The sequence below is a fragment of the Parasteatoda tepidariorum genome, chromosome 5, assembly GCF_982258835.1.
Source record: "Parasteatoda tepidariorum strain Cologne lab strain chromosome 5, Ptep-v5.0, whole genome shotgun sequence".
Taxonomy (NCBI): domain Eukaryota; kingdom Metazoa; phylum Arthropoda; class Arachnida; order Araneae; family Theridiidae; genus Parasteatoda; species Parasteatoda tepidariorum.
The window spans coordinates 82,449,507-82,475,474 of record NC_141759.1 but is presented as its reverse complement, the minus strand read 5'-3'; the positions used below and the strand labels follow the sequence as shown (position 1 = coordinate 82,475,474).

Here is a 25,968-nt window from a genome sequence, read left to right as displayed (position 1 = left end):
ACAGGTGACGAATCATGGATCTATGCATATGAGCCGGGAACAACACAGCAATCAACTGTATGGGTCTTCCAAGACGAGGCAAAACCAACAAAAGTTGTTCGAGGAAGAAGCACATCGAAACAAATGATTGCCTGTTTCTTCGGCATTAACGGTCATGTGGCAACAGTGGCGTTAGAGCAACGCAGAACGGTCAATTCTGAATGGTACACGACCATTTGTTTGCCAGAAGTCATCGAAGAAATTCGAAAAAAGCAGAAGAACAGGCGAATCATTCTTCATCATGACAATGCGAGCTCTCACACATCGACTCAAACAAAGGCATTTCTGACGGAGCGAAAGATCGAACTGATGGGTCATCCGCCGTACAGCCCTGATTTGGCACCCAATGACTTCTTCTTATTCCCACACATCAAAAATAAATTACGTGGACAACGATTTTCGACCCCCGAAGAAGCGGTTGACGCATTCAAAACGTTATGTTTTGGAGTTACCTCAATCGGACTGGAAAAAGTGCTTTGAAAATTGGTTCAAACGCATGCAAAAGTGTATTGATCATCATGGAGAATATTTTGAAAAAACAATAAAACCAATTTCGATCCTACATATTTGTTTTTTCATTATTAGGCTAGAAATATAAATAGCAACCCTCGTATATATAATGTTAAAACCTACAAAAATATTGAGCTCCAATAGCGGTTTTATAGTGGCCACCGGGCAATTTGAAGTTGCAAACTCTTGTATAATACAATAAATAAAACAACGAAAGGTTTATTTTGGAACTTTCAATTTTTGTATCTGACAAGCTATAGGAATTACAATAATTCTAACAACTTTTTCATTTCAATTAGCCCCCAGTTTAATGTCATAAGTCCATTAGTGAAATTTACTATTTTATTTAGGCTCCGATAAAGTCCAAAATATCAATTATTATCATTAATGTGTGTTAACATATTAAATAAAGAGATCAACATAAAATATTTTTGCTGAACCTTTAAAGAGCAAATATTTTGGAGAAACAAATCATACATAAAACGAAAAAACACAACACTTAAACCCCGGATTTAATACATGCAATTTGCATTCAAATTTTAAGTACTTGGCTATAAACAACCTAAAAGAAAGCAATCCAACTTAAAATGTACTTCCTTTCTTAAAATTTGAAAATATGTTTCGCATATTTTTTATTGCTCTTTAAATTTTTTTTTCTAAAACTTTTACGAGAGCAATTTTTCAAGCCTCCGTGGTTTAAATATTCTAAAGGCATTGAATAAAATATCAAGAACACATATCCTTATCGGCAAAGTTTTAACACTGTTCTTTGGAACGTTTCCAAGAAACCATAAAACCGTGAAAAAAATAAACCGTTCTCTCCCTCCTATTTCTGTGCCTCAACTCCGTTACAAAATGTCAATACCATTATAAAATTAGTAACTAAAGCGAATGGAAATATGGAGTTGCCTTGGGAATGCAATTAGGAACTATCTGGCCGAGACCCGTTATCTCTCTACCCGTTACTTTATTTTTTTGCTACTGGTTATTGGGCTCAATTTTCCTTTGGGAATCGCAAAAATGCAAATCAAGATTTTTCTGAAGTTTTGGTGTTCATAAATTTAAACTCTTATGAATAAAAAATGAAGCTCTAGGAATTGATTTGATGTAGATTTTTCCCGATTTATGCATTTTTTTTTCAGTCACGTTTTTATTTCGCTTTTAAAAACGTTGAATATTTACGATGACGACTTTAAGGACTGAAATGTAATTTTATCGTGATTTATAGTATCGTGGTAAAAGTTTTTTTTTTTATTTTTATTTTCTGTAAAAATTTACAAAAATCCACATATTTTTAAAACTTAACGAATCCGAGAAAAATATGAATAATTTGTATTTTATATAAAAAGACCAATTTTAGAACTGTATTTTATTTTAAATGTTAAGAAATGTTTTGCATTTGAAATATGTAAGTTTCCTTTAAATTTGGAAATATTTAAAATAAAAATAGTAATTATAGTGTGAAAAAATGAAATAAAAAATACTTAGATTGGTACTTTAAATATGCCATTTCTGAAGCCTTTTTTTAAAAAATTAATAGGGGACTAAGCTCCTTGCTCGCTTACGCTCATCAATCCCGACAATTGCTTCGCAATAATTGCTGTTTTTCGGCATGAAACAGTTGAAATTATTCAACAGAAAATATATGTTCTAAAAAGAACACTTGTCCCGCTACTTTCCATATCCAAATATTTCCCTCTCTTATGATACTATTAAGATCTATTAATATAAATCATTTTTTAAGTAATCATTTTTTGAAATTGCATTTAAAATTAAAAGTATATCGTTGTAAACAAATTTGGTGAGTTCACAACTGTAATTTAATATTTTTGCTTACCAAACAAACGGTTGTATATTTCAAAATATACGAAAAATATCTGTTCCAAAAAAGAAAACTTGTCCCGCTACTTCCCATATCCAAATATTTCCTTCTCTTATGATACTATTAAGATCTATTAATATAAATCATTTTTCTAAGTAATCATTTTTTGAAATTGCGTTTAAAATTAAAAGTATATCGTTATAACAAATTTGGTGAGTTCACAACTGTAAATTAATATTTTTGATTACCAAACAAACGGTTGTATATTTTAAAATATACAGAAAGTATATGTTCTAAAAAGAACACTTGTCCCGGTACTTCCCATATCCAAATATTTCCCTCTCTTATGATACTATTAAGATCTATTAATATAAATCATTTTTCTAAGTAATCATTTTTTGAAATTGCTTTTAAAATTAAAAGTATATCGTTATAACAAATTTGGTGAGTTCACAACTGTAAATTAATATTTTTGATTACCAAACAAACGGTTGTATATTTTAAAATATACAGAAAGTATATGTTCTAAAAAGAACACTTGTCCCGCTACTTCCCATATCCAAATATTTCCCTCTCTTATGATACTATTAAGATCATTTATATAAATCATTTTTTAAGTAGTCATTTTTTGAAATTGCACTTAAAATTAAAAGTATATCGTTGTAAAATCTCTTTAACAGTAATTCATAATAGTATAATAATGTAATTTGGACCCAAAAAAAATTTATTGTAAAATGATTAATAAGATCAGACACCGATTTAAATAACTTAAGCTCTTAACACTCCTCTTAAACTCTTAATTTAGGAAACAAACAAAATCAAAAGCGTAATAAGGCAGTACAGGTTAATACCTTTAAATTCTTCTTCTTGAGGACTACAGCCTATGACAGGCCAAGGCCGCCCCAATAAGTTTTTGCCATCTTGATCTATTCTCTGCCATTTCCTTCCAGTTAGTTATTCCTATTATCTTTATATCCCTCTCAACTGCGTCTAGCCACCTAGTCGGCGACCCTTTTTTTTTTGTACCTTCTGGTTTAAAAAAGGTTTCTGTTTTCGCAGGGGTCTTCAGATCTATAAAGGTGTCCCAGCCATCGAATGCGATAGGCCTTAATAACATGAACTATGTCTACCTTTAAATTAGAGAAACAAAAATACTTTTAGGAAATAATACACTTGACTTGTATCAATTTTATGCGGATGACAACCAAACCAAAAAGAAAATTAATGTGGGAAAACTGGATCCTACCGTATGATTTTCTAAGGTACCTATTTTGTGAAAATTTTGACATATTTTGTGAAAAATTAAAAATTATATTAAAAAGTCAACACAAAAACATGGTAAAAATATAGATTTATCGTTTCTTAAGGGAGACAAAAATAAAAGTTTAAGAAAAAGTATTTTGTGAAACTACCGTTTTTCCTAAAGTTGAACTTGTGAAACTACCGTTTCACCTAAAATTGAATTTGTGAAGGTACCGCTAAACGGTAGTAAATTCGGCCTGGACAGACCCCGGAAACAATGGAAATATATATATATATATATATATATATATATATATATATATATATATATATATATATATATATATATATATATATATATATATATATATATGTCGGGGGGTGTGGTTGAAGGAAGGGACATGAGGTTGTAGATCATCCGCTAACTGCTTGTGATAGATTTGGCATGAGGACGGCATTTTTGGGGACGGCATGAGTGGACGTCTTAAATAAAAGACACGTTCTTAAACAAAAACATATATATTGAAGATTAAATTTACACAAGAAAGGACGATTAACAATTAACGATTAAATAACAAAAAAAATAATAAATGAGAGTTCGTCTAAAAGTTTTGTATAATATGACTTCTCTTTGAAGTGCATATCAACACGTCTTTTTCGGTTCGTTCTCCATCCCGCTCTTCCTCTGGGAAATCCCCACTGCTTCCTCGTCGTGCACAGGGATGAGCTTTAAGCTTGCATTGACTGGCGGGACATCTAGCTTACGGATCTGAGAACTGATATCGGGTTACAGCACAGGAACTGGCACCACAGAGAACTGAGATCGGCTTGGTGTACAGGAGCTGGCACCACATATATATATATATATATATATATATATATATATATATATATATATATATATATATATATATATATATATATATATATATATATATATATATATATATATATATATATATATATATATATATATATATATATATATATATATATATGTAGATAGATAGATAGATAGATAGATATAGGTTCGTTTTTTAAGGAATATTTGTTTTTTAAAGAAAAATCTTGCACGCACATATAGAATTTTATTAACAGGAAACAAATTTATTTTATTCTAAAATTGAGTTTTGTTAAGCAGAATGTACCTAAAAAATATATCAAAATGTATTTTTTAAATTTTTTTTTTGAAAGTGTGAACAATAGAAATTTTTGTAAGCGCTTTAATAAATAATGATTTCCAAAAAAAAAAAATTCGGAAATTCTATTTTTGGTAAATTTAACCATTTATGTTCTGGTAGAACGTGATGAATATACCCTTTATAAAATTCACAACGGTCAACATGCGAAAAAGGGGAGAGAGAAGAAGAAGAAAAAAAAACGAACAAAATCGAAGATAAAATTCTCTCATTCTCCTTTGTCGAGCTATTTCATATATTCTGTACACGATTCTGAAAAAAGGGGGGGAAATTCTTCCAGGAATTTCTACAGCTTTTAGAGCGATTGAAAGTAAGACCATTTTCGTCCGAAGGAAACCAATTTCCGTCCGAGAAGCGGGCGACTTGGTGCTTTCCTTTTTTTCCCCTTGAAAACTCTTTCTTAATTCAATGGACTTACTTTTTGTTGGTTATCTTTGGCAACAGTGTGCAAGACTACAATCCTGGGTAAAAATGTCTGCAGAGGTCTCATAAATCAAGAAACAGCGAGGTGCAGAAAAATGGTTGAATGGCCAATGGGAGCGTAGATTACATTATGGATTGCGTCACTTATCAAGTTCCAAAAAAGATTTTAGAAAATTTCCAGAAAGCCTTTTTCAAAAGTTAATTCTATCGTAATACTTAAAATGTCAGACGAAAATTTCTCTCAATATACTGGAATCCATTGTTATTTTGATGAATATCCAATATAAGTCATTTTGAGGATATTGTTGTTCGGTGTTGGATCAATAAATGTTTTAGGTTCGGAAATTGTTATACAGGAGTGTTCAAATTTATTTTATTATTGAATGTATAAAATTAAAAAAAAGGATTACATTTTAAAAAAAAGGCAAAATTGCGAAATATTAAACGAATGAAATATGTATTCATACATAAGTTAGTAGTTTCAAAATTATATGCGTTTATTTAAAACACGCATCAATTTTTCTTTTGAAGCTAATTCAATATAAGTTAATTTGAGGATATAGCTGCTCGTCGTTTGACTAATAAATAAATACTAGTGGGCTGCGTCCCCTGCTCGCTAACGCTCACCAACCCCCGAAAATTGCTACGCAATCTTATATGGTTTGCTTCGCAAACCAAGCTCGCTTTTCTCGCTACTAACTTAGGTACATTGCAAATGCACAAAATTCTAAGAATTCAAAACAATCATTCAAATCCATATAACAACTTTTTTTTTTTTTAAATTACATCTTTTTAGTAAATACTAAGTCATTAAAATAAATTTGAATTCGAATAAATAACATGTAATTCGTTAAACCTATTATAAATGTGCTATAGTATAAAATCTTAAGATAAAATTTCTAAAACTGATATCTCTTTAAGAAGGTTAAAAATTTTGGCTATAATTAAGTCTATTAAAAATTGAAATAAGTGAATTGCAATGGAAAAACCTGCATAAACAAATAAATTCTAGTAAAACAAATTTCTATTATTCGTGATATAAATCAAAAATCGTTAAAATATTTCGTAATGTATAAATTCGTGAAAAAAAGCGCTTTCGACAAAATACTAAAATAGAGATCTATCGACAAAGACTACTCACTTCTGCCTAGCTTATGCTCCCTCTGGTTATTTCAGTTTCCGTTTTTAAAAGCGCTATATGTTGAGCCATCTCAGCTAGATTTGGCATGTGACATTTTTAGCGGCAATCATTGGTCGATTTTCTAGCGTTGCCATTCGGGGAGTTGTAATGAGGCTTTTTTTTGTCGCCGTGTAAGAGAAATATATATATAGATTATGTTTGGTAATTGTTATGCCGAATAGTTAAAACTGTTTTCTTTATTCAATTTTAAAAAGTGAAAAATGAAAAAGATTGCAGTTAAAATCAGACAATGTAAAAATTTTGTGAGTAAAATATGTATTCATACACAAGTTAATTTCAAGGTATGCGTTGAGTTCGAAGCCAGTTTTATTTTGATGAATATCCAATATAAGTCATTGTGGGGATATTGTTGCTGCTCGAATAAAATTCCATTTCAAAATGTGAATAACTGTTAAGTTAAATTAAGCAAAAATATAAACGATTAAAAATTTAATTTTTAACTCGCTATTTTTTTTGTCAATGTAAGAGTAAGATTTACAAACGGTAAGTGTAAATCATAGAATGAACACTATGATTCACGCTTAGCCTGTACCTCGAGATCACTATATAAAGTTCTCACTAAATATTCATTTGTAAATATCATACGCATTCTCTTTTGTTTACAAATATATTTTGATAGATAGGAATCAGGGCTGCCTTATTTCTAAGTTGTATGGAGAAATGTATTCTACTGGTTTATGGATTTATGTTTTAATCTACTAATTTAATCCCGAAACGCTTTGAGAATTGTGGGCATCATTCACATTACCTCGCTGAAGCGATCTGCTTTATGCATACATTTTTAAAGATAAAAAGTGGTCGATTAGAAACTGACTGCTTAAATCATAAAAATTACCAGGTTTATAAGCTTAAATTGAACACACTAGCCTGAAAATGTACGTAATTTTAATAAACCATTAAACAATCCAGTCACCCCGTGATGAAGCTTTTAAAATGTGGGAAAATGACCATACAATTTAAAAGCTCCAGTTTTTAAATGTGTGCCACTAAGTAAAGTACAGGATTGCCAACTTTCTACGCTTTTTTAAAACAATTTAGTTTAGTGGTACCTAAATTTATGTTTTAATGTATTAATTTTTATTCGTTTGAACTTAATTCCCACACAACTAATTTAAAAGTTCATATCGCCACTTTATTCTAGCTTTTCCGTGGTGAGATTTTTAAAATTTTGGCAAAATTAGCAAAAATTTTGAAAGCCTTGGGTTTTCTTGGTCATACTATAAAATATTTTGCAAAAAAGCGTAGTATCTGGCCAGTGGCGTACGCAAGGGAGGGGTTTAGGGGTTTGAACACCCCCCTTGAGCTCAGACAAAATGGCAAAAATAAACATTTTAGTAGAAATTATGCGGGTATTACTTTTTAAGACTATATATTTTTATTTGCCTTATGCCTACATTTTTATCTCATGGTATTTCTCAGAATACTGAAAAAAACATTTACTATAATAAGGTTGTACTTTTGAAACTAAATTCACGTGATATTGTTATGGACTGGTTCCTTTCTGTTCTGCCAGTCGCGATAGTTTTCGAGACTGGCTGTCATTCGCGAGGTCTTTACTCGATGATTCTGGAATCTTAGACGTTCTGTCGTCTTTGAGACAATTCGAGAATTTTGGAGATGCGGTGAAAAATTATATAAAAGGGGGAACGGAGTACAATGTAAGTTTTTCTGTTGTACAGAAATGTGATACTTCCGTTGAAGAAAACGTTTCTAGCATAACAAAATCTGATGAATGTGAAAGTGGCCCTCAAAGTGTTACTTCCCACCCATATGACATTGGACTTTTTTCAGAAGATATTACATGCGAGAAGATATTACATTATGTTCTTAAACTTAAAAAATCAAATCAAAATTTAATCAAACAATGTTGTCTAAATAAAAAGTCAAAACTGTCTAGCTGTCTAAATAAGGGAAATAATCGTGCTTTATTACATACTCGAATTTCTTTTAGTAGCTTCAAAAAATTAAGAACACCCCCCTTGAAAAAATTCTGCGTACGCCACTGTATCTGGCAGACCTGAACTCCTATAATGTTTATTTGTTTGTAAAAAATGTGGTTGCCCTGTAAAGTTGAATTTAATAACAAAATCAGGGAGGGAAATAAATTTGTGATTTGGTTTTAACGCCCATTTATTTCAGTATGGTGTCACACGTAGCTTCAAAAACACCATTAAGCTTACTTATATTTTATTAGTTAATTTAGTTTTGCTAAAAAATAGCACTGCAATTTACCTATGCATCTACTCATATTAGATCCATATAATACTTTAAAACTTCACCGAAAATTAACTGAAAAAAGTGGCTCTTAATATGCATAATGTGTTGTTTATGATAGTGGAGGTCGAATTCACAAAGAACCAAACAAAAATCAATAATCATGCATCGATTTTGCTACCATTAGAAAAAAAAACTTTCCCACAAAGAGCAGCATGTTGTCATCCAAGACATTCCTATCAAAGTAAAAATTTGCTTCGTCTCAGTAAACAAATAACTGCTCCCTCTTCTGCAAGATATTTTATGAAGTGGCATTAAATAAAAACTCAAGTTCTGCAGAAATTTGTTTAACGTCATCAATACTTTCAAAACGTCACCGTGAATGAACTGAATAAAAGTGGCTTTTTATATGCATATTTGGATTGTTTATAAATAGTGGCGATCGAATTCACATAGCACCAAACAAAAATCAATACTCATGCATCGATTTTGTGTTACCATTAGAGAAAATTTTTCCCGCAAAGAGCAGCAAGTTGAAATATCTGACATTCGTTTAAAAGTAAAAATTAATTTCGTCCTAGCAATAAAAAAAAAACCCTTTAAAATTAAAGCCATTTGGGTTACAAAATGACGTCATGTTCATTGCAGATTGATATAACTCCATGATACATATTTGAACAAAAGTCAAACGCAACAACCATTTTTAATGTTTTAAAATGAAAGTTAATAAGCGTAAATACTTAATAAACTTGGTATTTTGAATCATCTACATAACTGCAAACTTTTACTGATTTTGAGAAATATTTTTATCTTACTACTAAAATTGTAGTAAAACTTGTTCTTACTATTTATTTCTTGGATTTATTAGTTTAATTTAAGCTATTTTAATTACCACGACACTGAAATAAATTAAATATATATACATAAGCCTTTAATATTTATATGATAGTTTTTTTGAGCTCTTAACAATACATACATACACACATATGTATAATGGCAGACGGGCACAGGATTTGAAAAGAGCAAAAACTTTATTTAACTATCAGAGAACAATTATCCAAGTGACACAAACTGGATGTGCTCATGAATAAAAAATAGGAAAAATCTTCCAAAACAGTCCCGATGATATGTGTCGTCTCATAGTAAAAGGGAAACAACTGATCCATTAAATAGATCGAGGGCAAAAAATGGTTCTCATGCTTAATAAAGAGAAAACGTTAAAATGTTAATTCACTTGACATTGTTAATTTAAATGCTCTTGGGAAAACCATCCTCGAAACAATACGAAGTTAACTGAACAGGATAAAACTGAGGGACCACGGGCGACTAAAAAAGCTGATTAATAAAATTCCAATTATTGTTATAATATTAATTACCATACAAATAAGTTATCAGTATTTTTAGCATTATCTGCATAAATTATCATGCTTTTATCAGCATTTATGGCAACACGCCAATATTTGTGCACAAATCCTCAATTTCGTAGACAAAGTCTTGTAGTCTTGAAATGGCCAAATCAGGGTTTAAAGATTTTTGGACAACTGCCGTGTTATCGGCATAGAAGGCAGTATATTATTTTTTTATTTTACCATTGAAAATTGTTTTAAGTATGAATAATTTGAAATGTAAGTCATATTTTATTTTATAAGCTTATACTAATGTTCAACTCCATAGCCTTGTAATTTTGAACCCAATCCAAAAGACAAGGGAACACCTAAATCAAGTATTGGGGGAAATTCTCCTTTGATGGAACTAACCCAGAATTTGCGTTGCATGGAGAGGAAAACCACGAAAAACCTCACGGTCAGCCTGAAGACTCGAACCCATGATCTGTCCACTGAGTATATTTTCACGTCAGTACTGTGGTCGGTGCGAGCCCGATACGGAATTTGAATCGACCAGCTATCGCTGGCATTCGAACCCGATTCACATTATTGGAAAGCGAGCGCTCTATCCCCTGTGCCACCATGGCTCAAAAGTCATAGTAGTAGTTACGATTGAACAATTAAAGAGAAAATAAATAAAAGTTTATTCGAGTGTCTACCACTTTTTACTCTTTTAATCGCCAGTGGCATCCTGGATATATAAAAAAAGTCCTATCTTCATATTGCTTGTCATTCTAGAATAAGAATTACCTTTATCGTTATTGGAAGTGTTTATGCTTAAACTTAAAATCTGATATTGCTTTTAAATTTCTTGCAAATTCTTATATTGTTTTTATTTCCTTTGCAGTTCTGTAAGGAATCAAGAAAGAGCACGGAATCCACTCTACTTCTTCACGGAATAAATCTTAAAAGAAGATGGAAACAAATTTGCGGTGTTGTTTAAAATATATCTTTATTTGAAGAAAATATGTTGCAAGCGAACATGAAGTAATACCTTGAATTGAGAAAAATCGATATCATTGTTTTCTTATTCTTGTTGTTGTTTATTATTATTTTCTCTTGTTCACAATATTTATTTAGAAAACAGAGCTGTACGTTTGGAAGTGCTTAATATAGAAGAATGGTTAAAAATGAAAAACAAGATATATTTATTCTGAAGCAATTTTTTTACTGAAAAGCAAATTGAAAATTATCTTTGAAATAAAGAGCTTATTTTGACTTAATTTAGAAAATCGTTCAAGTGAAAATTAAGAAATTTTAAACATATACGTTTTTAATATTATCTTTCGAAAATTAAAAGGAAAATGTCTCACTTATGTAATTTTTATGAAGATAGTTTGAAATATCAAAAAAATGATTGATTGATACATATTAATTTATTGATATACTCAGTTCAATCAATCAATTGTCATAAGTAATTTAATCACTTTTGCCTTCGTAATATTCTTTATGAATGAAAATGGTGCAATATTTCAAGGGAGATGTAAATTTTACTTACGAAATGTATACAAGCATAAGCTCTGTCCTAAATCAAAATTGAAAAAGCAATATTTCAAGTGTATTGAATACCAGCCTTCAAAAATGTTATAACGATGGGTTCTCGTCTATATAAAGTAAAGTGTAGTTTCTTACATAGTTAAAGGTACTTATCATGAACCTAGACTCAGAAAACCGAGTGGTGTTAAATGTTGGTGGCATACGTCACGAGACTTACAAGGCCACTCTCAAGAAGATACCAGCCACCAGGTTATCCAGACTTACCGAAGCTCTAGCCAATTACGATCCTGTCCTAAACGAATACTTCTTCGACCGTCACCCTGGTGTCTTTGCTCAAATCCTTAATTACTACCGATCGGGCAAACTTCACTATCCCACCGACGTCTGTGGTCCACTCTTCGAGGAAGAACTGGAATTCTGGGGTCTAGATTCGAACCAGGTTGAACCCTGCTGCTGGATGACCTACACGCAGCACAGAGACACCAAAGAGACACTGGCTGTTCTGGATCAGTTGGATCTGGACACGGAAAAACCCAGTGACGAGGAAATAGCCATGAAGTTCGGTATGGAGGAGGAGTTCAAAGCTGGCACGTTGTCATGCTGGCAAAAAATAAAACCTAAGATGTGGGCTTTGTTCGATGAACCTTATTCTTCGACGGCAGCAAAGGTATGTAAACATTTATATAATAATACAACGGTTGTTCAAAATAACGGTCAAAAAAAGTCAAAATTCTTGATGGTCCCATCAAAATATTTTGTTGGTTTCAGTGCCATTCTTGATGGTTCAAAATCATTTGATGGTCACCATCATCCAACATTTTCCATTGTGCGTTCATGGTTTTTGATATGCCCACAAACTTCCATCATTCCATGAAGGAAAATTCTTCTTTAATACTATCAGGGGTCTGCCCAGACATTTTGTGAAAGGTCCTGTTTTTGTAAACTTGTGAAAAAACTGTTCATAATTTGTGAATGTAAAATAAGCGTTAAGTCACATTCTTTCAACCAGGGTCCCGCTTTTGTGAATTTGTGCAAATAGGGTCCTGTTGTTGCAAAACTTGCTAAAAACCTTTTCAAGAAGTTCTTAAATTGTAAATAGATACAAGATTCTGCTCAACAATTGCTGCTACTAAGTTAGAGATGCAACATACAAATATCTGGCCTGTACTGCTCAACACAGAATATTCCTTTCGGGACGAAGAATGGAAACAAAATCACTCACATTTTTAATAATTTCAAATGACATATTTTAAATAACACAACTTAATAATGTATCACTTTAAATGTGTTCGCATTAAGTAAACTTAAACAATTCTTAAATTTATATTTTACTGAAAAAAATTGCTGGAAATTAATTTTTATTTACATAATATTCTATTAATTAATTTTACGAATAAATATAAATCGATCCATTATTTATTTACGAAAACAAAGTATAATCTAATATTAATAAGAATGCGCACATGATGCTTGTAAAAGTATAAATATTTTCTTAGAATACTACATTTGGAATTTAAACCTTGGGAAACTTAGTTTGTCTCGAACCGTCTTTCTCCCCCCCCCCGGAAAGGGCTTATTCGATTAACAAAACAATAATGAAGATAAACAAATTAAGGTTCCGATCAAAAGATAAATTATTTTGTGAAGGGTTCGTTTTTATGAAAAGATATTTTTTGAAGGGTTTTCATAAAAAATTTCTTCTAAACAGACCCCTAAATATGATGGCTAAACATCAAGAGAAGTATGATTTTCGTAGACCAACAATCCATGGTGGTTCCGTCTGTATATTTTTCTGCTGGTTTAATGTGAATTCTTGTTGGTTCTCAGTGATATACCATAAAAACCATTCGGCTTTTTTTTATGCTGAACCGTTATAAATCAGTCTTAATTCTTACATTGTAATTATGGTTGCTCATGAACGTTCCAACATTTGATTTCTAGGATACTATGATGGAAATTAGTGATGGTCCATAATGGTACAACACTACCTTTCCATGATGGTTTCATCATAATTATTGTTGATTCAGCAGGAATATACCATCAAAACAATTTGTTTTGTTTTTTATGTCTGACCATCAAATATCAGTCTTAATTTCTACATTGCGATGGTGATGGTTCATGATCGTTCCAACATTTGATTTCTAAGAAACTATGATAGAAATTTCTGATGGTTCAACATGGACAAACCATCAAAACAAGTTGCTATTCTTATGTTGAGCCATCATGAATCTGTACGAATTCCTACATTGGGATGATGGTTACTTATGTTGTCTACCATCAAAAAATATTAAGGCTCATGATGGAATAATTGATGGTTACCATCAAGATTATGTTGGTCCCTCAATGGAAAACCATCAGAAATTTTGACTTGAAAATTTTTCTATGTCTACAATTTTTCTTTTAGCAGCAAATGTTGTAGAAAAACAGTTGGCATAAGTTGAAATATCACGCTTGAAGCTTTTAGAAATAATATCATTTGTACCCATGCTGATCGATCGAAATAAGAGCTGGAATTTAATATTTTTTTTCTAAATTTAATACCAGCAATTTTGAACTGAACTGTACTGTAACTGGGAACCTGAGGCCACTTGCGGTCCTTTTCCCATTCATTTTTAGCTTGAACTTTGTGGTGTTTCGATGAGGTGGTGGAATGCAAATTTCTCAGTGCTCAGTTAAATTTTCATATTGGAGTATCATTGAAATTTGCTGCAGAGCAAGAGGTCGCTTTCTCAGAGAATTCGATATTTAATTAGGCTATATATTTGTCTATTGCATTTATTTTAAGGTCATGGTTTATTGTGTAGTTTTTATTACGAACCATCTGGCTTTTGCTATCCTTCTTAGTTTTTTATTCTGGCAGACTATTAATTTGTTTAGTTGAGTTTGTGTTGTATTTGTCAAGACTGGTGAGGCATAGCAATTTTGAAATTATTCTATATAATATTTATATAATAATGGTAATATGGTATGATATATACAATGATGGTAATGAAAAAGAAAATCAGCTTTGGTCTTTCTCATTTTGGTCGATGCAAATTTTGCATGTAGCACTACTTCTCAAAGCTTTCAGCATAATGTTTCAAATTGTGCCAGCAGTTTTGCTGTGCCTTCTCAAACATTTACTGCTTGTTTACATAGAGTTAGTATAGAAATGTTTCCATTGTCTTGACTAACCCGTATAGTTCAAACAAGCTACTTATTTGCCCATTCTTCGGATTTTCGATTTTTCTATTTTAAGTTATTTTCAAATTTATGCTTTTTTATAAATGTTTGGAACTATAAATTATATTTGCAATGACTATGAATATCCATAATAATTATACTCCGTAGTGATGTGCGAAAATCGATTTAAAGTAGTTCTTTTATACTGGGCATGCGAGGAAATTTTTTCATAATTTTGTCATAATATTGTAGTGAATCGTAGAATTCTTACATATAAAATTACTACATATAAAAACTATATTATGTAGAATTGCAAATTACACTACCCTATAATGACCAGACAGCAAGAACATAATTATATACGGGGAAAACCCTTTATCGTTTAGAACTTTCTTTTCAAAAGTACAAAAACTACTTAGAAAATTGCTTGAAACTTTTTACGTTTTTAAGATATTTAAATCAAATTTTTTCCATTAATTGCCAAATACGATTCCTTATAAAATTATGTAAAAATAATTTTAAATTTTTTCCGCTCATGCGCAGTACGAGATAACTGACTTGAAATACTCATACCATGCACATTTTTTTAAAATTTTAAAACAATAATTTTGTAACTTATTTTAAATTGCTCCAAACTTGTTTTTTTTTTTAATTTTATGGAATACTTTTAAAGTTACAACAAAAAAAAAACACGAGAGAAAAAAATTAGTTTTTTTTTTTATAAAAATGTTCATATTTCTATAAATATTTACGCTCGATTTTCAAGATTTTATGCAAGCATAATTGCTTGATTTTCTGGCATAAGGTGTTAAAAAATACTTGTTTTCTTCTGTAATTTGTTGTCGGTCCCTAAAACCCCTGAGAGCTTTATGAACTTTATCGCAAAGTATGAAAATCACATGAACTAAACACTTCTAAAATTACAAAGTAGTCCTCTAAGTTTTTCTTGAGAAATATGAGAAACCGAAAGTGTCTCTTCCATTATTGTAGGGTAGTGTATTTATATTATTCATATAATGGATTCATATTTATCATATAATGGATTCATACATTATGGAAGACAGAACTACATTGTAAAATATATGATGTAATCTTTCCGAATATTATGTTGAAAATTCTAAAAAATTGTGTTAAGGAACACTTTATCTCATACGAGCGCGAAATCAAGTTTAAAGCGTGTAATCTAAATCCAAACACTTAAAATGTAATATTCTTACACGAATTCTCGCGCATTTACACCAAACGAGAATCATTTTTTCTTTTCCGAAAGCTTCAATGTTGGCGCGAAATATATTGACGATATTCAAATGAATATCCACAGTATTTTGCCTGCAATCCAGAATGATCTGGCTTGACGTTTGTTTTTTTCTACCCTGCAATATATCAACATTAACAAATATTCGCCGTTTTTAGTTGTGTAATATTGTTGATTAAATTTTTATTTTTAAATCTTGACGAACTCTATTAAATGATTTTATAAAGTATGTAGTGTATTTACTCTTGTTAATGCACAGTGCTTTTTTAAAGTTGTTGTTACATATGGCTTTATTGGAAATATTAATCCATATACAATGTTCAGCTTTAAGTGAACATAAACAAGGAGTAAAAAGGAACAGAATTACATTAACATACAAAGAAAACACATGAGCCGCTCAGAAGCCAATGCGGTTAAGTCCATTTTTTGATATTTTCTGATTTTTGGAAATTTTGATGAAATAAATAATAATCTTCTTAGTTATTAAAGGATTTACTCATTGGTTACTTTTTTCTAGGTTAGGCAGCCCTTTTTTAATAGCTTCTGAATATATTGTATAATAATTTCAAAAGCCATTGTGAATAAGTCCACCTTTTATCAATATTTTTTTACATAAATTTTGAAATAAAAATTAAATTTTTCTTCTTTCCATATTTGTTGGTAACACTGAAAAACAAGAAATTCATAATAACTCAGGGTTGCCAGACGTAGTATTTTTAATACTACGGTAGTATTTTTTTACCAAAAAAAGGGGTAAGGTATTTTTCATAGTATTTTTTTGAAATGTGGTTTTTTTTATTTATTTTATTTTCATTTCCTAAAACAAAGAAAAGTGCCACTCTAGTTTTGAAGTAAAAAACAATTTTTGAAATAATCCAACAGTTTATTTTCTATTAGTCACTGTATCTAGTGATGATTGGGAAAAATAAAAGTTCGTTTATACTAGTAGACTAGTAGACATAAATTTCTTATCTTTTTCAGCTGCCAAAAGGCATAAGTCCTAAAATTTTTAAGATGCTGTCATTATTTCAATAAATACTTACGTTTTTATTTACACATCTTGTGCATATCTTGTTTTTTTGCAGAGTTTACACCTCGAAAAAAGACTTTATACACTTTTCTAATTAAATTAATAAACCAAGAATTTTAAAAACTAATGTATCCAAAAATATTAATTTTCTCAATTGTTGTGTTTTGAACTTAACCGCATTGGATTCTGAGCGACTCACATGACAAACGCATATTAACACAAAAAGAACACAAAGATAAAATTAAAGTAAAAGAAAAATATATACAGTGAAGAATGAGGAGTAGTCTTTACAGAGAGTTCATGTGATCTCTGGCACCCAGTAAAGTTTACAGAGATCACCCCTCTCTTGAGATTGTTTGTTCAGCAAAGGGCATACAAGCAAGTGGTCTGAGTTCATGGTTCCCGAATTGCAGATTTGGCACTCACTAGATGGAAGGATACCTATTCTGTTGAGGTGCTCTGCCAAGCAGTCATGGCCTGTTGAGAGTCTGAAGTTTGCCACAGCTTTCTTACGAGGACTGTGACAAAATTTCTTCCAACTGTTTTGGATGTTAGCCCAGGGTTTTCCGGTGGATTTTACTGCTTGGTTGCGCTTTAGGTCGGTCATAAGTTTCTCGGAAAATTGTTTTTTAAGGGAGTCAGGTGGAATCGGTTTATTACATTGTGGTTCGAGTCTCCCTTTCTTGGCTGGTTGGTCTGCCTTTTCATTGCCATTGATTCCGACATGCGAAGAGATCCACTGGAACATAATTTTGTTGGCATTCTCAAGAAAAATCATATCATCTCTAATTTCTGAAACAGTCTTAAGTATCTGAATCATGGTTTATGGCAACTGCCTGGATAGCTGCCTTAGAGTCGACAAGGACTACTGCTTCAGTGAAGTAATTGATCTTATTCTTAAGGTTTATCAGGGCTAGCGATATAGCGAAGATCTCTGCATCAAAATTTGACATATAGTACCCCACAGGGCTTTTTTAAAGCTAAAATGGTAAGGAAAAATATCCACTAGGTATATAGGAATCCGTAATACCATTTTTTCTATATAATTGCTTTTTTTCATGTACCGATCTCTTTTTGTGTCCGGGATTTAATGGGTTAACCGAGAGCTGCCAACTTCTTAGATTTCTTAGTGAGAGAGTTTTCTAATCTGTTAAAAGTCTGGGTTCCGGAACATTCCCCGGAAATATCCAGATTGAACTAATTTAGACGTTCCGTAACTTCCTAAAAATAATTCTAGAAGCTTAAAAAATTGTTAAGGATATATTTATTATGGCAGTATATGTACGAAAGAAGAAGAAAAAAACTATCACTCAATTATTTCAAAAATTCCATCTAAAGGAGTTAAAATATAAATATCGCAGCTAGATAATATTCGTCAAATATAGTTACTATTATAATAAGTTAAGAAACGTGTAACTAAATTAGACTGACTTGTCACAATATGTGAGGGATATTCTAACTTAACTATTAAGTCACGTATCAAAATGTTTTGACATATTGCCATTTCTTCTACAAGAACTTGTCAAATCAACGAAATAGAAAAAAAGGAAAGAAATTCAGCATGAAAAAGGACAGAAAAAAACTATTGGAGCAATAAATAAAAGTTTGTCGACAGGAACACCTCAGTTACATGTTTGCCTAAGAAAAATATTTCAGGAAATAACAACAATTGACTTTGGCTGGGCAACTTTTCATTTTGTCAGTTGGCAATTGTAAATTTCCCGCTGCAAATGTAAAGAAATGGATTTTCTGTAAGGCACTTTTATTATACGAACTTACCATGAAAATAAATTATTTTAAAACAGAGAACGATGTATTGCTTAGTTATTGTAAGATTTTTTATTAAAAAAAATTGAAACTTTCTATAAATCTATATGCAAAATTTCTTTTTATAAATATTTTAACTCATATATCGTTAATAAAGTTTTTAGATATTAACTGGGAAATCACATAATGACATAAAAAATTATAACTTACGATTTCTGCGTCCGAAAATGCTATTAAACAGTAGTTATAATTAAGCTTAGAGGAATAAAGCACAAGTAAAGATACCTAAATGAATATGCTTTAGTTTTGGTTTTATAAACGAGAAACTTCCTCAGTGTCTAAACAAGAGGGTTAGACAATGGTTAGAAACCATCGAACATATGTGGTTCTATAAACAAGAACCCTGCTCAATGTCGAAACAAGCACTTTTTCAACAAAAAAAAATTATGTTCTCTGGGACACTTGAAGCCAAACCTTTACGTATATTTCCTCTGCGAGAGGATGAGTAAGGAATGATTTAGTAACAGTTTTTACCTAGGTAAAAGGAATGATTTAGTAGCAGTTTTTACCTAGGTAAAAGGAATAATTTAGTGACAGTTTTTACCTAGGTAAAAGGAATGATTTAGTAACAGTTTTTACCTAGGCAAAAGGAATGATTTAGTAACAGTTTTTACCTAGGTAAAAGGAATGATTTAGTAACAGTTTTTACCTAGGTAAAAGGAATGATTTAGTAACAGTTTTTACCTAGGTAAAAGAAATGATTTAGAAACAGTTTTTACCTAGGTAAAAGGAATGATTTAGTAACAGTTTTTACCTAGGTAAAAAGAATGATTTAGTAACAGTTTTTACCTAGGTAAAAGGAATGATTTAGTAACAGTTTTTACCTAGGTAAAAGGAATGATTTAGAAACAGTTTTTACCTAGGTAAAAGGAATGATTTAGTGACAGTTTTTACCTAGGTAAAAGGAATGATTTAGTAACAGTTTTTACGTAGATAAAAGGAATGATTTAGTAACAGTTTTTACGTAGGTAAAAGGAATGATTTAGTAACAGTTTTTACCTAGGTAAAAACGGGATGGGTGAGTCTTAAATGTAGTGGTACGGAATCAGAATAATAAAAAGTAAAATAAGTCTGGGCATAGCTAATTTGACAGACCTATTTTTGCTATCATTTTAAATGAAACACAACCAATCCTTGTGTGTTAAAAGTGTAACTATACAATTTTTAATACGAATTAAGTAGTGGCGAATTAATTAAAGCAAACTATTATTACTCCTCCCACAAAAAAACTGCTATAAAAATAGTTTGGCTACCAGTTTTATCTTTTTTTTTTTACCCGGATTTTTTAACGGTTCCTGGACATATAAATATGGTTTTTCGACAAATTTCTGAAAAATGTTCAAAAAATGTTCTTCTGTTTAAAAAAGGATATTTAGAAAACTAACATCGTGTTTACGAGTGCCCTGAATAAGACAGACGATTTTTAAAAAACTATTTTGACATGAAATCTTGCAGCTAAGTCATATAATACGGTATTGATTCCCCCCTCGACCCCCTGAGTTCCTGGTTTTACTTTGAATGTTGAGGTTGAACGCTACATCTATTGCTTTTTCCGTTGCGTGTGCATTTTATCTTCGGAATACGAAATGAAATGGCGTTTAATAATGGACGTTTCGAAAATATAATAATTTAATTTTCATTCATTTAAGAACAAATTGGGATTTTAATTCGTTTTCACTGATTTCCAGGTTTAATATCTGCAGTACCATCTGTCGTAAATTTTTCGAAATAAAACCAAAACTCTAAATGTTAAAGCTTTATGCTTTGTCACATAAATTTGTTGCTAAAATTGTTTTTGTAACATCAACCGTTTTCATATTATAGATTTTTGAAAACAACTTAATTTAAAATAACTCTGTGCAATCAATTTATAGAAGAAAAAAATTATTTAATTTTTTTTATTATTATTCGCAAGGTTAAAAATTCGAGTTATTAGAAATATTTTGCAAGGCAACACCCCCTAATTCTAACATTAACGCTATTTTATTTTATTTTAGAACAGTCGTTAAACAGCAGACCCAATTTTCGGGTTTACGACTACTAATGTTCAACTCCGTAGCATAGTAATTTTGAACCCAATCCAGAAGAGAAGGGAACTCCTGGATCAAATACTTGGGGAAATTTGCTTGCGTGGAGAACTTCTTGATGAAACTAACCCGCATTTGCGTTGCATCTAAAGAAAGCGCGTGAAAACCTTCCGCGGCCACCGAAGATATTTTACGTCAGCACTGTGTTCGATGCGAGCCGGATGCGGAATTCGTATCGACCAGCCATCGCTGGGATTCGAACCCGGTTCACATTGTTGGAAGGCCAATTCTCTATCCCCTGAGCCACTATATCACCTTTAGCGCTATTTGTCCTTTATAGTGCATCAACGAAAATTTCCCAACAAATCGTGGTGTCGCCAAGGGGTACAAATTAAGGTTAGCGTCTGGTAAATGCTATGAAAAAGCTCTCTGTTACCAAACAAAATTTTCTGTACTTTATACCGTCCTCCAACAAAAATTCTTTGAATGATCCTTCTTATAAATTCTTTGACTCCACTTCTGTATCCAACTTAAAAATATTTCCTTTACAAAACTATAATAAACCATTTTTCTTCGAATGCTTTTTCTTAGTCCTTTCAGAGCAATTAAACGAAGTTTTCTTTAAATCAGACTTATTCTGACTGCTGAAAAGTTAGAAGTACTTAACGACGACCACAAAGGAAATGGCGTATAAAAGAAAGTAAATTAAATATTAACCCTAATTACAGCCCCCCGTTAAGAAAACCTTCCAAAGGCCTTTCCTTTTAAAACTTTCAGTTAGGTGCTTTGCAAGAGGCCCTTCTTCTTTATCGCTGTGCTCAACAGTTACGGGCTTAATATGAACTTGTAAGGCGAATTCAACTGTTTCAAAGACTGTTAAGGCTTAATGGGTTGCTTCTTATACCTTTTATTTCGTCCATTTCCCCGAAACGTTAAATTAGTTCAAATCCTCAATTCTAAAGTTTAACTGTGTTCTTAATTATAACACTGCGAAGAAATAAAGTGTAATTCAGGTTGAAAAGAATTTATATAACTGCTTTAGATTGGAAAGACATCTTTGTTGAATAAAATAGAAAGATTAATAGTCTTGACTTATGTGAAAACTTTTTTTCTCTCCAAAAGTTCTAAGCTTTTGCGTGTTATTTTATTTGTGTGTTTTTAAAAGAAATAACAATATATATGCCTAAATGGAGAAAATAAGAAACAAAATATTACCCAAATATTGAAAGAACACTAAAATATTTATGCATTTGAACGAAGATGACTACTTATTGAAAGAAATATAAACATTTTATGTATTCGAAAACTACGTTCTTTTGCGCAAAATTTTACGCATGCATCGTTACTAAACTTTTCAGAAATTTAACAAAAATTTTGAAATTAAACCATTCACACAACAGAATATTTATAACCCTCAGAATATTTATGACAGTATTATTTTCTCGAAAATAAATATTTCTAAATTTGAATTTTTCCCAGGTACAGACCTCTACGTTTGAGTTGTCTCGCCAATTCGCCCAATATTATGTTGCTTGGAGGTAGCGGGTTCAAACCCCACCGTAACCCTAGATTCATTTTTGCGATATCGTTCTCTAATTTGCGTTGTCTGACCATGATCTGTCCTCAGTGTAAGACACAATTCTCAGTAGATCGAAGTCAAGCACCGCTGGAAGTGGTCAGTAAGTGGATGGGTGACCACTAAGTAGCACTTACTTATGTGATTAGTTTGCGATGAGACCAAGGGTGTGCGGTATCCATCCTCATTAAACTTTTCTACTGTAAATTGCTTGACTTCCGTGCAGGCCGTTGGGCTACCAAAGCGGCGAAGCCATCCCCTCAGCAGAGATCAAAAGTAGCGATGGCATGTCTGGCCGACGCCAACAGCTCATCATGCTGCTCTAGTGTGATGCGCAGTGGCGTACGCAGAATTTTTTCAAGGGGGGTGTTCATAATTTTCTGAAACTACTAAAAGAAATTTGAGTCTGTAATAAAGCACTATTATTTCCCTAATTTAGACAGCTAGACAATTTTGACTTTTTATTTAGACAAAATTGTTTAGTGAAATTTTGATTTAATTTTTTAAGTTTAGGAACATAATGTAATATCTTCTGAAAAAAGTCCAATGTCAAATGGGTGAGAAGTAACACTTTGAGGACCACTTTAACATTCATCAGATTTTGTTATGCTAGAAACGTTTTCTTCAACGGAAGTATCACATTTCTGTACAACAGAAAAACTTACATTGGTACTAGATGCTGTCACCTCACTAATTTCAGGTCGTGATTTTTTCTCAAAATAATTAAAAATTGTTCAATTCATGCGTTTTGACGTGCTAAGGATCCAAGAACAGCAAATATATATATATATATATATATATATATATATATACATATATTGGCACAGAAATATCCGCTATGCTAGGATCTCAAAGTTTCGAGCTGGAATGAATAACTTCAACGAGCACAGTACCTCCAATGGTATTGTTACTGATTTTTTCACTAGTCGAAATAGTGGCGACGACGGGTTCGGCGATTGAATGAACTTTTTGTTAAGACAAAACAAAACAGATTTAGCGACAAGCGGCAGAGATAACTCTTAGTCTGACTGACTAACTCCACTTTACTCTGTTCCCCCTTTTATATAATTTTTCACCGCATCTCCAAAATTCTCGAATTGTCTCTAAGACGACAGAACGTCTAGGATTCCAGAATCATCGCGTAAAGACCTCGCGAATGACAGCTAGTCTCGAAAACTATACTGGCAGGACAGAAAGGAACCAGTTCGTAAAAGTATCACGTGAATTTGGCTTCAAAAGTACAACCCTGTTATAGTAAATGTTTTTTCAGTATTCTGAGAAATACCGTGAGAAAAAAAAAGTAGGCATAAGGCAAATAAAAATATATAATCTTAAAAAATAGTAGCATGCATAATTTCTACTAAAATTTTTATTTTTGCCATTTTATCTGAGCTCAAGGGGGGTGTTTAAACCCCTAAACCCCTCCCTTGCGTACGCCACTGGTGATGCAAATACAATATTACTACAGCTGTTAATCAGCTTAACGTTCCTCCTAAAAATCTAATATTGGGGAATAGGTATCAATTTTTAAAAAGTTAAATAGTTAACAAATCCACTAAAAAAATCTACTATAAGTTTTAATATTTAACAGATCCATAGAAAGATATTTTTGTTCGAAAAGGTACACACTCTGATAAATGATAAAAATTATGTAGGATTAAGTTTTAAATTATGCAACTCTTAACCACGTTATGAAATTTTTTGCCAAGGATGCCACAGACGATTAAAAATGTAAAAAGTGGTAAGCACTCAATTCATTTTTAGTTATTTATTTAATTATTCAATCGTAACTACCACTATGTCTGACATTTCAAATTATTCATGTTTAAATAAAAATCATTATGTACGTTTACCCTTAGCTATATACCTAATTGCAGAGGTGTCAATTGCTCCGCGGACACACCAAAATAATTTAAAAAACTGAAAAACACTTCGAACTAAATTTTGCAAATGTTTGACTAATTTTGCTTACTTTTTAAAGGGTTTAGCGTGACATAACTATTATTAAGTGGTGAATTTTATAGGCCTACGAATTATTTAGAAATAGTGGTAGATAAAAATCTAATAAATAGAATTTATTAAACCAAGAATCACTATCAATAAACTACCTCTTGAAAATATTTATTCGCTGTCCGGAACAAGTTGCCATCTCTGTAATTGTACCCAACCAGTCAGATTACTTCATATTAGTTACAGATTCCTTACATAAATTTTTTTAATCTTAGATTACCTACTAACTCCTATTATTTTTGATAACAAATCATGATATGATCAGTATCTACAGATAGCTACTCAGACATCATACTACTCAGATCCATCCAAACCCTTGCTCTACTTTAACGCCAGTCAGTTCAACACCTCTTAGAAGAAAGAAGGCCTCAGCACGGATAAATGTAATAGTATGACGTAACGAACATAAACTGCGCAGTGGGTGAAAAAAAGGAAAGAGGCTACTAATCTGCGCAGTGGTGGTTAATACGAAATATGTCATTGCGTTTGGACTACTAAAAGGTCATATTTCTTGTTTATGGTAACCCGTGCTCTTTTCTGAGAGGTATTGGTCAGTCACAGTCGCCTAAGAGCACAACGCAAATGAAGCAGTGAGGTGCTCAGCCGCGAGCAGGTACTTCGTATCGACTGATATCAAGTCTAGTCTTCTGTTTATTAATTTTTTATTTATTACCGACCCATTTTTTGGGGTTTATGACTACTTATGTTCAACTCCATAGCCTTGTAATTTTGAATCCAATCCAGAAGACAAGGGAACTCCTGGATCAAGTATCGGGAGAAATTTGCTTTCGTGGAGGACTTTTTGATAGAACTAACCCGCATTTGCGTTATATGGAGAGGATGGAGAGGAAGACCACGAGAACCTCCCACGGTTAGCCTGACAGCAAGGGGGGGGGACCACTGAGAATATTTTTTTACATCAGCACTGTGGTCGGTGCAAGCCAGATGCGGAATTCGTATCGACCAGCTATCGCCGGGATCGAACCCCGGTTCACCTCATTGGAAGACAAACGCTCTATCCCCTGAGCCATCGCGGCTCCATGTCTAGTATTTGCATTTAATCTCAATAGTAAACTGATATAAATATGCTATAAAAAGTAATTAATTTTAATCCCTTTTAATGAAATTTTATCAGTCGCCTTTTTTTGCATTTTTAGTCGCCAGTGGCAACCCTCCTTTTGCAAAAAGCAAAGAAGTTGGCTTCCTTGAGATTTGGGAATATCTCTGCTTTTCGCATGCTCAATAAAAATTGCCCCATTTCTGTTATCATAGGTTAACTAGAATTAATAAAGTCTTTTTTATACCGTTACATTGATTTATTATTTGACTAATAATCTAAGGCTATCGGTCAAAAAAGTGTTTGAAATGCAAATTAAAAAGCTTATTTGTTATGTCTTTTTCTTAAATATTTTGTTTTTTTTCTATAAAAATTATACCAGATTATTTTTTCATATTATTTTATTAGGTATGGGGATTATTCATCATGGATTTTACTATGTTTCTTACAGATTTCATTATTTAACATAGATATTTTTTCTCATTAAACTTT

General features: G+C 31.8%; 1 protein-coding gene across 1 annotated transcript in view; it reads left to right on the top strand.

Annotated features, from left to right (window-relative positions):
• Window positions 1-25,968, top strand: part of LOC107437959 (potassium voltage-gated channel protein Shaw-like) — a 206,385-nt gene that overhangs the window by 84,216 nt on the left and 96,201 nt on the right. Inside the window, exon 2 of the mRNA XM_016050110.4 lies at window positions 10,883-12,199. Within this exon, the coding sequence (XP_015905596.1) occupies window positions 11,687-12,199 (513 nt within the window). The 5' untranslated portion in view covers window positions 10,883-11,686. The remainder of the gene's footprint in view (window positions 1-10,882; window positions 12,200-25,968) is intronic.